The sequence below is a fragment of the Anarrhichthys ocellatus genome, unplaced genomic scaffold, assembly GCF_004355925.1.
Source record: "Anarrhichthys ocellatus isolate YVR2014 unplaced genomic scaffold, GSC_Weel_1.0 scaffold42, whole genome shotgun sequence".
NCBI lineage: Eukaryota > Metazoa > Chordata > Actinopteri > Perciformes > Anarhichadidae > Anarrhichthys > Anarrhichthys ocellatus.
This window is the reverse complement of record NW_022280072.1, coordinates 420,556-433,788: the sequence shown is the minus strand read 5'-3', so window position 1 is coordinate 433,788 and position 13,233 is coordinate 420,556. Positions and strand designations below refer to the sequence as shown.

General features: G+C 41.6%; 1 protein-coding gene across 1 annotated transcript in view; it reads left to right on the top strand.

The window, feature by feature from the left end:
- Nucleotides 1-13,233, top strand: part of yjefn3 (YjeF N-terminal domain containing 3) — a 45,811-nt gene that overhangs the window by 25,120 nt on the left and 7,458 nt on the right. Inside the window, exons 2-3 of the mRNA XM_031868531.1 lie at nt 3,089-3,197; nt 11,249-11,359. Of these exons, the coding sequence (XP_031724391.1) occupies nt 3,089-3,197; nt 11,249-11,359 (220 nt within the window). The remainder of the gene's footprint in view (nt 1-3,088; nt 3,198-11,248; nt 11,360-13,233) is intronic.

Genomic DNA, 13,233 nt, shown 5'->3' with positions numbered 1-13,233 from the left:
GAGAAACTGCTCTATTTTAAAACCATATATATATATATATATATATATATATATATTACTGCTACATCTTAAAAGGAACACAAGCAGGCTTAGCATTAGTCACACTGTCACCACAGGGAATGTTCATACACAGCCTCTCTCACACACACGAGAGCGAGTAGCATAATTACAGTATTATTACTACATGAAAGTACATCATGTATAAGCACAATGTAACCTAAAGAAAATGACCAGCACGTGTGCGCGCGCACACACACACACACACACACTTACGTGCACTCATGCAAAGAGCTCCTGATCTCTTTAAAGATTTTAGCAGAGTAGACCTTGTTAAGTTAGTGCAAATTAGAAGCAAAATATTGATGTTGTGGATCGATCCTTCTCATCTGCTCCCGTTGGACTGCGATAGTCTTATAAATTATCTTTAACAGGGGAGACACAAATATACAATCACTCCCAAATCCTATTTCAGCTGCTATTGTTCCTTCTGCTGTAGAGTTGACTCGCATCTCTCTAAGAGGTTTTAAAATAGAGCAGTTTCTCTTATTGAGCTGCAGTACCAATGAAGACCACCAGGTGTCTGTAGAGTAAAAGGGATGTACTCAAAGAAACGGAATCAGACACTAAATGAAGACTTTTAACCGACCCGTTCTGCTGCCCACTGCTGTGCTGTTTTAAAATGGCTTTTGACACACACACACACACACACACACACACACACACACACACACCTCCATGCTAAAAGCAGCATCAGCAGGCTCCAATACAGCATAATTAGTCACACTGTCACCATGCTGAGAGCAGCCAGAGGAAGCAAAGGGACAATCAGTTCTGAACCAACATGTGGGAAGATTAGATTACAAATATTATAACTAATGCTGAAATCACATCAGGTTGTGTTCACATACACACAGACACAACGAGCCATTTCAACATTTAATAAGCCTGACGAGGAGCGACTTATAAAAACTGCTGGTATAAAACAACAACTGCAAACTGTATTTAAAAGCTCCTTGCTATTTTGATTGTGTAACGTAAGTGAGTTACTGAACGAGTAATATTACTTTGGGCGAGTAATATGCTACTTTTTTGACTCATCCTTTATGTATTTGTATTTGATATGCAGGTATTAATACTAAATTTGGCCTATTGCTGATTTAAACTTGCTTGTATTTATTATTTTCTTTTTTTCACATGTATTTTTCTATATAGTTATATATATTTTCCAGATGATTTTTGTGATTCTTACACATAATTGACATTTTTGTTGTTATGTTTAATATATGCTTGTTTGATATTGACCTTGATGTTTGTAGTTCCTTTGTCAGAGAGACCTGCTCTCTCCCACACAGCGTCGTTTAGCTCTGCTCTGATTGGACCAACTTGAGTGATTCAAACATGCAGATCACCGTCACCTGAGTGATGAGTGCGTTTGTGTCAATATACTGCTTGTTCTGCTTTGTGATGGTAAATTGATGATGCCTGACGAAGATCTCTGTCGGATAGAAATGTTGCACAACTAAAATAGCCGGGAGCTTTTACTGCAGTGTGCAGATCTTTCGTTTCATTCTTGCCTCCCAGTATCCAAAATTATACATTCGCCACTTAGGAAGTAACAAATACATGTATCTAAGCTGGGATTTAAAACACCAAAACTATACATTAATGAGGAAGCTGCGTTTAGCTCAGGCCCTGCAGCAGATTCAAATCGGGCAAATGAGTTGGCGTCATCTCCAAGTTGTATCCCTGCAAAAACAGGCTCCACCTCGTTATCCGAGTTGCTCGTGTTACGTATGAACAGCAACGGGTTGTGGTCGGTGTGTAAACCTTAAGAACCAACATAAACGTCGAAGTGGTGAGAATTGAGTCAAATAACACTGCGGATATTTCAACTTGGAATTATAACGCATCGAAATTGTAATGTAGATATCTGCCATTGAGTTTGAGTAGAAGTCAATGGTAAAGGTTGATTAGTTGTGATTAGGTTACAGATATCTACAATGAAAATGTCCACGAGTAAGAAATGATGGACTTCATAAATAAACATCTTGACGTGTGAGAGGAATGAATTGTAGATATCTTTAATTAAAATCGCTATTATTCAGAATTGCATAATGCATGTTTGGGATTGTAACTATTGAAAAAGCAGTTGCTGATATGGCTGCGACAGCTACTGATTAGATCTGACAAGGTCTTGCTGTGCAGGCCCAACCCGTCGTATGTACGTAGCTACTGTAAAGGCCACATTTCACTTCACCCACATGTTCTGTTTTGAGTTTCATGACCGTGCTTCCCAGAAGCTGTTAATGTGTTATGAGTACACGTTGACCCATAGAAAGTCTTAAAAACTCACGTACAGCCACACTTGCTGCTTAAGCATGTAAGCAAGTAATCTGTGCTGTAAATACCTTCTGAGTGTATCATAGGTCACTGTGTTGTTCAATCAACCACTCCATTATGTGTAATCTTGGTGTCCTGTAAAAGACAAATGTTACCTTGTAAATGCCGGCTGTATGTTGTAGTGTTGGCCTGCTGTCAGCACTGCGTTTGTATATTGCATTCAGGCATGAAGGCCACTTTATCCACACTACAGACACTTTGAGTTCACTGCATTTCTGCTGGTTGGCTAATAGCTTATGTGTGAACCAGTGGCAAATAGAGCTAAAAACAAATCAGGCCGGACCCTAAGGGAACCCGCATAGATTCTGTCCGAGCCCGACCCGAGCTTGAACCACAGCAGCAGATTTGGGCCGAGCCTGATTTTAAAAAAACCCAGAATTTCCACTGTAAAAGGTAAAAAATGTATTACGAGCTAAAGTCAACTAGTGTTTTGAGTGCGGTATAGACATTTGTGACACGATCTCTGACATGTGCCCTCTCCCACCGAGTGTTCAACCCTAAAGCTGTCGTCTCACACACTATGAGGTCTGCATTCAAAAAAACAACAATGATGTGAAATTTCGGCAAACTTGCCCGAGGGACCTGTACAACCACACGATTCTCTCCCTGAACACCTGTTGTTGATGTTGTTATTGATGATGATGAATATTGAATAACAATACGTCTTGACTTATTCTGTGTCTGACAGTAAAGGGGAGGCGGCAGCTATCGAGACGGAGCTACTGAGGGACTACAGGTTTGGAGCACAGCAGCTGATAGAGATTTGGGGACAAGCGTGCGCCCTCGCCATCACTAAGGTCTGCACCACTTCTATTTTCCAGAACTTCTTTATTGATAGCCTGCATGTCTTTTGTTTTTTGTCTGTCTTGCTTTAAATCATGGATACGTTGAGTATCGACATTTTTGCATTTGGTGAGAGCGAGTGACGTATGTTGAAAGTTACGTGGTACGATGATGCGTATAACAACACAAGACTTTCACCCAGGAAACTGCTGTTCGTGTCCTGTGTGAAATCAAAAGTAGACCTTGTTAGGTAACATTAGTACACTTGTGACGTAACGTTATGTAAGAAAGTCCACTAACGATTTATCTTACGTAGTTACAGTATTATTTGAACACAACCTATCTTTTTTCTAACCTTTTCCAAGTAGTGTTATTGCTCAAACCTTGTCAAACATTTCACAACATTAACCGTGTGACATTGTGCGTTTCAGCAAGCGTGACACTGACAGAAAATGTTCTGCCAACAGGGTTGCTGTAAAAATAAAAGCAGAGTAAAATAACATCATTACAACATTTTTTTTATTGCAGATTTAGTATTTATTCTGAAATAAACCTTTGCTTTAATGTGATGCACAATGCTTTTATCTTTGGACCATTAAACCAGTCACACTGAACAGCAGTTGCCGTGTGTGTGTGTGTGTGTGTGTGTGTGTGTGTGTGTGTACTCTTACAAACCAGCAATTATATTTTGTGATATGTTTTCCATTAATTGAAGAGATTTATCTTCTCTCAGCTCTGCTGTGTCTTTGTATTGAAACAAAACGGGAAAGTTAAACATTAATAACTGTTTGAAAATGACCCACAAAGCTTTCTGTCCTTTCACCAATCTCAAGTCATGCAATTTTTTTCCAATTAATGTTCTTTTCTGCATGAAGTCATCCGACCCACTACAAGCTCAAGTCAAATTAAAGCAAACTTTGGCCTCAACCAACGCAGTGCTGTGCAAAATCAGTTTGATAGCCTACACTGTGTATCACTCAGCAGATCCTTGGTCAAGGTCACACTTTTTATCCACATTCTGTCACAGTGGGCCTCAGTAATCAGGAGAAAACTCAGCAATATGCTGGTGTGATGTCTGATAGTAGAAGAGGGCAAAAAGTCACAGCTGCTGCTACTTATACTTTACTAATTTGCATTAACTTCCATACTAAAATGTCTGACTATTATGTGGAGGAACTGTTCTAACTTTCTGTGACATTAGCCTCCAAACATTTGAAGCGACTCCCCTCGGGGCAGAACACCTGAGCTCACTCTGTGGCGGCGCTCCTCAACCACAGCTCTTCTTCTCTGTGGTCTGGACTGTGTCAGGCCAAGAGTATGTGTGTGTCAGTGGAGGGCTGTTGGGAACACATGTGGTTCCCTTTGACCAGACCACTGGCTTGGTTTAACGGCACACTGGTTTCCTCAGTGGGCTCTTCAACAGGCTGTGATGAATAAGAGTCTGAGCTGCAAGACACATGAAACCCTGCGCTGCTGTCATGAGGGAAGGCTGAGGAGAAAAAGGAGAGAGGTTAAACGAACGAGTGATTTACAGGAAAAGTTACAGAAAACACAATGATAAATGTGATGGCAACAGTTTAATTGGATAGCTTAAATATCTCTCCTCAGCAGAAGCAGGGAAACAGGAACAGACATGCAGATACTTACAATAATAGGCATTATAAGACAAAGACAAAAAAAGGTGTGAGAGTGAACCAAAACGGTAAAGTTGCTGAAACTTTCTATAAAGCTCTGAAAAGCTGAGGAGAGCTGCAGATTCGGGGGATAAATATCTGTAGGTCCATCACTAGGAGTGACACTTTAACGTTACACTTTGCCAAACTTGTTTCCAGCTGCCGCAGGAAGAAGTTTTCTATCTAATGGAGCATTTAACGAGCTAATAAGCCAGATATGTCCCTCAGCAATTGGTGGAGACCAAACCAGAGCTAAAAAGAGTGATCGCCAGGCAACCTGGTTTACTAAAAATTACATTCTCATGTTACAAAACTGCATTGTCAAACGCGTTTTGAGGGAACATGTTTTCTCCTGGATTTTGTTTGTTTTTCACGTATCACAAATACGTTATAATCAAAGTCTGCGTTGTTCGTGACCCGTGTGAAACGAAAAGTAATGTACTTATCTTAACCCGAACGATGATATTTTACTAAACCCAACCAGCTAGTTTGGAAACGCCCAAGTTGCCAAGAGCATTCAAAACACATAACATTGAAATACACAGATCTAGAAATGTTGACATTTGGTTGCGATTCAACGTATCCGTGGTTTGCAGAAACGTACAATGCCAACATTTCACTCTGGCAACCGAGTTGCACCAATTGACAAAAGCGACTCTTGTTGCTCTTTGTCTGCTGGATGCGTAAATAAACAACGGTCTGCCAACATGTGCATCATATCAACTTTATAAGGTGATAATAAGTCAATATTGTGTTTGCAGCTTGTTGCGCTGCCACCAAGTGGCCAAGAAACAAAAAACTATGAATGTAGGTTTAACTAGTGTTTGTTTAAGTGTGACATTTTAGTCATTCTATGCATCTATTGTGATTGATTTTATAGGAATTCTTATTAAACACTACAACTGCATACTGTTAAACCAGATAAAGCTATTGCATTCTTGGGAGGTGAGAAACACGCAGCAAACAATTTAAAGAAAGTGAAATGGAAAAGAGGAGAACTAATAGCTGAGACAGGCAGAGTGGCAGCATCAGAGACTCCCCTGGGAGTGTGTGATTAAACCCACCACATCCAGTTCCCCTCTATTATCATCAGCCACCGCTGGCCCCTTGCCTGGCCCTCCACCAGCAGCATAGCCTTACTAGACAAACAAGGCCTGGACGCTGCGGATCGCTGCTGCCCACAGCACGCTACTGCTTACATGACATCACTGCTATTTAAGGAAAATTACAGTAGAAGTAGATGCAGACAGTCTGATTTTGCAGGTTTCACTGCTGGCCTACTGCTGTTGGCTTCCAAGTATACCACACAAACAAGCATGTGCTCAGTCTCAGACACACACTCACACTCACAGCTACACCTCTGGTTGCCAGATAGATTATAGGTCTATTGTAAGTAAATCCTTTACTGTTCCAACAGCAGCCCGCAGCCACCAGGTCCAGACTGTCTGTGTGTGTTTCTGTGTCAGTCTGAGGCTTTTCAACACCTGAGTGGAGACGGGAGACGTTTTTGTTACCACACACACCAATAAATTAGTCTGTACCTGGACTGTAGTTCGCTCCTCTAATACAAATATTAAAGGCACTGTTTCTCTGCATATATGAGTTTATTTGTGTTTCTAGGACCCCGGTCGTGTTTTCTCAGGCCCAGTGTGTGTTTCAGGTTGATTGGAGGTGAAAGAACATGTGCGTATAACATTTATTTCAAAGAGTATTCCTAAGGAGACATTATTACAATCAAGACAGCCATACTTTGTAGCTCTGAGTGTGACTGTGTGTACTATCCTGACCTTCCTTAATCGCACACTCAAAGTATTTGTTTTTAATACAAGTTATTGTAAAAATAAGAGTATGCCCTCTTCCCTGTAATTCATTTTTATTTTTAGAACTATGGAAAACTTCTCCGTAGGCCTGAAATGTCATGTCCTCGGCAAACTAAGAAAATGTCAAACAGAAGAGAAGATTAAAAAAAAAAAGGAGCAAGCAGACCACAAACCTGCTGACCAGATGCAACAAACCATCTGTCTGCACTTGTAGAAATCTCCTCCAGATCAAAAACATCATAAATGGCTCAAACACTGGAAAACACTTCAACAAGTTTATTAACCGAAAACGGAATCATAAAACCTTGTTTATCTAGACCTATACAGTGAAAGCATGTCATTTGTTGCAAAGGCAGTTTGAACCGTTTGAGAATATTAATATAAAACGGTGACATTATTCTGGAATAAAGTGTATCACAATATTTAAGTTGCTAATATTAAACTTTAGGGCGTTTTTTGGCCATGATGTGCTTTTTCCTGGTCCAGACATTTGAACGCCCGCTCCACCGAGTTTGAATGTTTTGATTCATCAGACGTCGAAACAGCGGATCTCATTTAAAAAGCAATCCACCGATAAGCGCAGCAGGGGGGCTAGCGATTAGCCAATCAATGCCAGGGGCGGGACTAATGCCATTGACGAGCTCTTCTCTCTGGCGTAGCTTCTTTTCTGGCGTCTTTGTTGGTGAATCACGCTCCCTCCTCGCTACTCTTCCTTCTTCATTTGTGTCAGTAACTGTCACGTTATGCTCCGACTGCCACCTCCTTACATCACATTCTGAATCGTCAACACAAATCCTCCCAGAATAGAGGCTATGGGAGAATTAACCCGACATCTCTGAGTCGTGGCCTCTCTTTCGCGTTTGGCTTAATAACAGTTTTGAACTTGATATGACCCTCTTAATTTACAAAATCCATTTTATGTCATATCTTAATATCAACCAAAATCCCCCCCCCCCCCCCATGAAAGTAGCTACGGAATTCAGTATCTACCTGAAGAGTGCCTTGGAATTCCCTCTTTTCTTCATTTAAAATACAAACGGACGAGCCGAAGAACACTTTTATAACACCAACAGACTGAAACCTATTAGAAATCTATGTCCTCTTTTGCTTTCTCCGTTTCCTTCATCCATCCGGAGGCTTAATGTCGGAGTAAATGCGTTAGGATAGATACGTGTTGGAGTGAACCAAGCTCCTGTTCCAAACAAGATTAGACGAGTGCTTCAGAAGACATCAGAGCGCTGCCTGCATTGATCCAGCCTGCTCCTTTTATAGCAGCTTACCTTTCAACAGTGTGTGGCTCTAATGCTTCCACCAGCAGCCTGAAATGGCTCCAGCATTGATATCACTGATCCTCCAGACGGCCTTTAACAGTTAGAGGAAAGGCCATTAAACCAACTGATGTGAGTTTTTGTATGTTGCATGAAGGGCAGAAAGAAACTGAGAAAGAGGAACCAAGCTCATGTTAAAGCAATATTTTATTTATTTGTATCACCTTTTATAAAGATGTATTGGCTAAAGGGTTAGCAAGTTGTTGTCCATTCACAAATCCGGGAGATGCAGAGTAACATTAGCTTCAACCCGCGCTAACTCCCAAACTTCTGTTTTGTACATAAAGGTCAGTTTCATAACAAGCATACTTACTTTACGCAATAAACGTACTTCTTTTAACCCAACGGGGGAAGAGGGGGGACGTTTATATTGGTCAAACAAATACAGAGAAAGCAAAATTAGTACTTAGTTTACGTACTTATTTGAAGCCCAACCAAGTAGTTTTGTTGACTAAACATCACAGCAAGCGTTTCACGTGACCAGCGTGGTGTTGAATGGCACATGAAAAGCTTAAAAAAGCGTATAGATCGCATCGGTAAATCTGTTCGGAACTAACGAGTCGGTCAATAATTCTCCACGGTTTCAGCGCGAGAGGTGACCACTTTGAAAACACGCGTAGTTATTTGATCCTATCATTATTGGATCATTATTACTCCTCTGTTCCTTTTTAATCTGTGGATGTTTTATTGTAGTCAATAATTTATATGACGAGTTCACAGTGGGGGGACGGCACCATCGGAGGTGGCTAGCCTTTAATAGCTGGTTGCAGTAATTACTGTTGGCATCTCCCACTAGGGAGCAGCTCAGAACAGAGTGCTTGGCATTATGACACACACACACACACACATATCCACATATCCACAGAGGGTGCCACTTATAATGAACTCAAAGGGATTAACATCAGATTACACAGTGTGAAACTCACTAAGAGCTTCTGTCTCATTAGATATGAAAATGAAAGACACTGTCCTGTCTTCCACTCTCCGTCTCTCTCCGTCTCTCTCAATCACTCCCCGCTCCACTCTCCTAATATTGCCATCAGCCCTGTGGCCCTCAGCGACCCCCCCCCCCCCCAATCCATCTCATTGAGTCTGCGTGATGATTTCTCAGCTGAGCTGTTATGATAGAGGTAACGGCTGCTGTCTCCCCTTCTGGATTCATCGCTCTAGTTAATGCACTCTTGAGTCTCGTTACATCCAATTATACAATGTGGGTAATGGCCTATTTCTCCACGAGAACTTTCTCCTGCACTGAATACATTAGTGGAAGTGGAAGTAAATGGATTTTATGGAAGAATTTCGGCCTATTTTAAGCTAATCTACAAACGCTGGAGGTCAAGGATCAACAATGACGAGTCTTAATTTCAATAACGTAACACTAGCTTCGTATGACAACCTGAAAATTATAGTGTAATTATTTTACAATTCACTCATATACTACTACTGATACACTATAATCATTTCAAAATAATTAAGGGGTACAATAAAACATTTATGGATGACTGAACATCTTATAATAAAGGAGTAACAACTTGTAAATGATGGTGAATTACAGGATATTTATAAAATAATTACAGGGTACAGTGATGTATGAGAAACCACAAAAAAGGCCAGCTATATTTTTCTTTATTACGAGGAGCTCATTGTTTGCCCTGCATTTAAGGGCTGTGATCCAAAGCATGTCTGAAGCGAGCTGCAGTCGTGGACTAATTATGGCGGTGACAAAACTGAGCTAATTGATTTTACGAGTTGTGTTCCGACATATTTAATTGGACAGGATTTCCAGAAGGCAGCGTGAACCGTCTCCCTCAGTTCAAGTTCTCCTTCTATGAGATGCTGCTGTGACCTTCACGATGATGAACAATCATTCTTGTATAACATGACGCTGCAGAAACTCTCGGTGAACGACTTCGTTGCTTTGAAGAATCTGTGGAAAGTGAAGGCAGACACCTTTGGGGCTTTCAGTAATGATCATTGGTGCGTGTACACACACACACACTCAGCACATCGGTAGGTGTTGCAGATGGAAAATTAGCCACTCAGGTTGACAGTTCCTCAGGCGAATACCGGGCTCATTTAAGAAGGCGCAGGGTGATTTACAAGGGATTATGCAGCCAGCAAGCGAGGCAGTTGCCAGCAGCTCGCTGCAGCCGGGGCCGAGACGGAAAGTGTATTACATACGAGGAAGCGTCCCGTGGCTAGGACACTGGTATTTTTTCCACATGCTACCAGGGTTATTTTAATGAGATTGGACCTTTTCTGGCAGACAGAAGAGACAATGTAGCTGGTGCCATTTCCACCCTCGTCTGGCATGACTGGAATGCTGCAGTCAGTCACTCCGAGTGTGATGGAGAGGCAGAGATCGGATGACCTGCGCCGAATAAGAGGGCTGACTCTCGGGGATGAACACTGGATACCAGAGAGGTGGACTCCGGTCACATGACTTGGACTCGAGTCAGTAGAGTCACAATTTTTATGACTTTATACTCGACTTGGACTTAAACACCGACGATTACTTGGACTTGAGCCTCTTGACTTTAAAATACCTGATACCTTTTCTGAAGCCCAAAAGCATTACAAGTATGTTATTTAAAAAGTGTGACACAAACCATTTCAATCAGGAGAGACTTCATTAGAGTTGAACAATAATTTATTACACATGCATAATGAAATGATTAGTGAGGAGTGTTTGCCGACTCCATCGTGACGTAGTATATTAAAACGGGGTATTGATGCTGTGGTTGGATGGAGAATATTCCCCCTGGAGTCTGGACACTGGTGGTGGTGGTGATGAAGGCACATGCTGGAGATCCAGTGAGGGGATGAGTAGCAGGACTGGGCACTGCATATGATGGAGACTTGAGGTGAATGTGGTGGAGGACGGTCGCATCAAATAAATAGACATTTTGAAAAGCATTCACCGGTTTTGTTAATATATTGCTGCTCTTGTTAAAATGGCCTTACATTTGGTGAAGAGCTCATTATGACTTGTTTAGGAAGCTAAACTCACAGTTCAGGACCTGGTACTTGACTTGTGACTTTAGTGGAAAGGCTTGAGAATTGCAAAATAATGACTTGGTCCCAACTCTGCTCAATACTTGCGACCATCTTCTTTCCCCCTTGCTGTTGTCTCACTGTTGATCTCTATTAGTAACCCTGACTCTTGTATCCCTGTGCTTCTCCTTTCCCTCAGTAATCCGCTCCCGTTTCTAACAGCCTGCCTCTTCTTCTGTCTCTCCACCAGGCCTTCCCTCTCAGCTCTCTAGCGAAGAAGCAGCCAACAGTGCTGGTGATCTGTGGTCCAGATCAAAACGGCTCCATTGGCCTGGTGTGTGCCCGACACCTGCGCATGTATGTAAGTAAACTATTGCACAAAGTGTAGCCAACAATCATCAGTGGATTGTGAGACAATGGGCCTCGAAAAGGCCGCACTACCTCTCCTACAAACAGTAGGAACACATTATAGTGGTTTAGCCTCTTTTTGTTGTTGTTTTGTGTCTCTTTGTGGTATTTTTTGTCACTTTATAATTGTTGTAGTCTTTTTGTTGTTTTTCATGTCTATGTAGTGTTTTTGTGTGTCATTTTGAGTCTCTCTGTGGTCATTTAAAGGCTGTTTGTAGTTGCTTTGTGTGTCTTTGTAGTCATTTTGTGAATCTTTGTGGTTGTTTTTGGCCCTTTTCACAGTTGTTTGTGAGTGTCTTTGTGGTATCTTTGCAGCCGTTTTATTTTATCGTTCTAGTTGTTTTTGGTTATTTTTTGTCTCTTTGTGTTCATTTGGTGTCAATTTGTAGTTGCTTCTTTGGGTCTTTGTGGTTGTTTTGACCCTTTTCACAGCTGTTTATCTCTTTGTAGGTCTATTTATAGTCTTTTTTTCGGTCTCTTTGCAGCCGTTTTTTTGTCTTGTGGTCATTTTGGGCCTCTTCCTGGTTGGTCCATGTCTCTTTGAGCGACATATTGTCGGTGAAGTCCAGGGGAGGCCCTGGCCTGTGCCCAGTAGGCCTGTTCAGTAATCCATCAATGCCAACAATAACTCTTTCAGTGCACAAAACCAGCTATTGTATTCAACCACACCACTAATAATCCATTGGAAAACACAGTCTGAGTCATTTAGATGATATCACACTAGAAAAAACAAACTTGCATCAGGACTAATGGGGGACCCCCATATACGGGCCCTCTGTGCTTTACAGTTTGATTTCAGCTCCTGTAAAGGGCTCAGAGCAGTTATCCTATTACCCCCCCTGCAAGGGCACTCAGACAATCATGATATCATGCTATTGTTACTCTCGTTAAAGCCGTCTGCCTCTTACGCTCGGCAGCCACAATATGATGTCATGACCAAGATGTCTGCCCTTCAGGCCACATGCTGACTGACATTTTGACATTTGAAGACTAATTGTTTTTGGACGTGGGATTCATCCCCTTGAAACTCATTACAGATCACATGACCTGAAGAAAAAGGAGTCTCTTTCTCACAGTTTATGTCAGTACTCGGTGCTGTAGTCCCGCCCATGTCTATGACTTTATTGGAAGGGAAATATTGGATGTGTGTTTTTGGGATCTTTGGTTTAGAGCGGAATGCATCTATACACTTTACCATATGTGTCTGACGCGCTTGATTTACTGTGCATTGATAGTTCTGATTAAAACCATGTTAGATGGACTCTGATGGCTCTCTGTGGAGCTTCTCTCTCTCTTCCCTCTGTCTTTTTCTTTCTTGAGGCCAAGCACAAGAGGTTACAGGTCAGCTCCAAGGGAGATATATATTTTACCCTGACATTCCAGAAATGAAGCTTATCCATAACGTTAAAAAAGCAAAAACAATTAGGCATTGATTCCGTCTTTTTAAATATATATTTTCTGCGCTATTTCATGTCTTTGTTTCTAATGTTTTCACCATCTGCTCCTGTCTTTTTCTCTGCTTTTGTCTCCTATTCTGAAACATTTTACTGGATCTTAAAATTGTGCGTTATTATTATTTTCAAAGTGACTGCGCTCTACAGTAGGCCGACTGGGACCACACATGTCTGACTCTCTGCTCTAACTTCAGAAACTCGAGTACTTACTTTGGACTGTGAAAGAGTGTGTGTGTTTTTCATGGTGCGATGTGATCCCTGTCAGCAGGAAGACATGCAAGCATACACGTGAGACATGCACGTTAACACACCACACACACACACACACACACACACACACACACACACACACACACACACACACACACACACA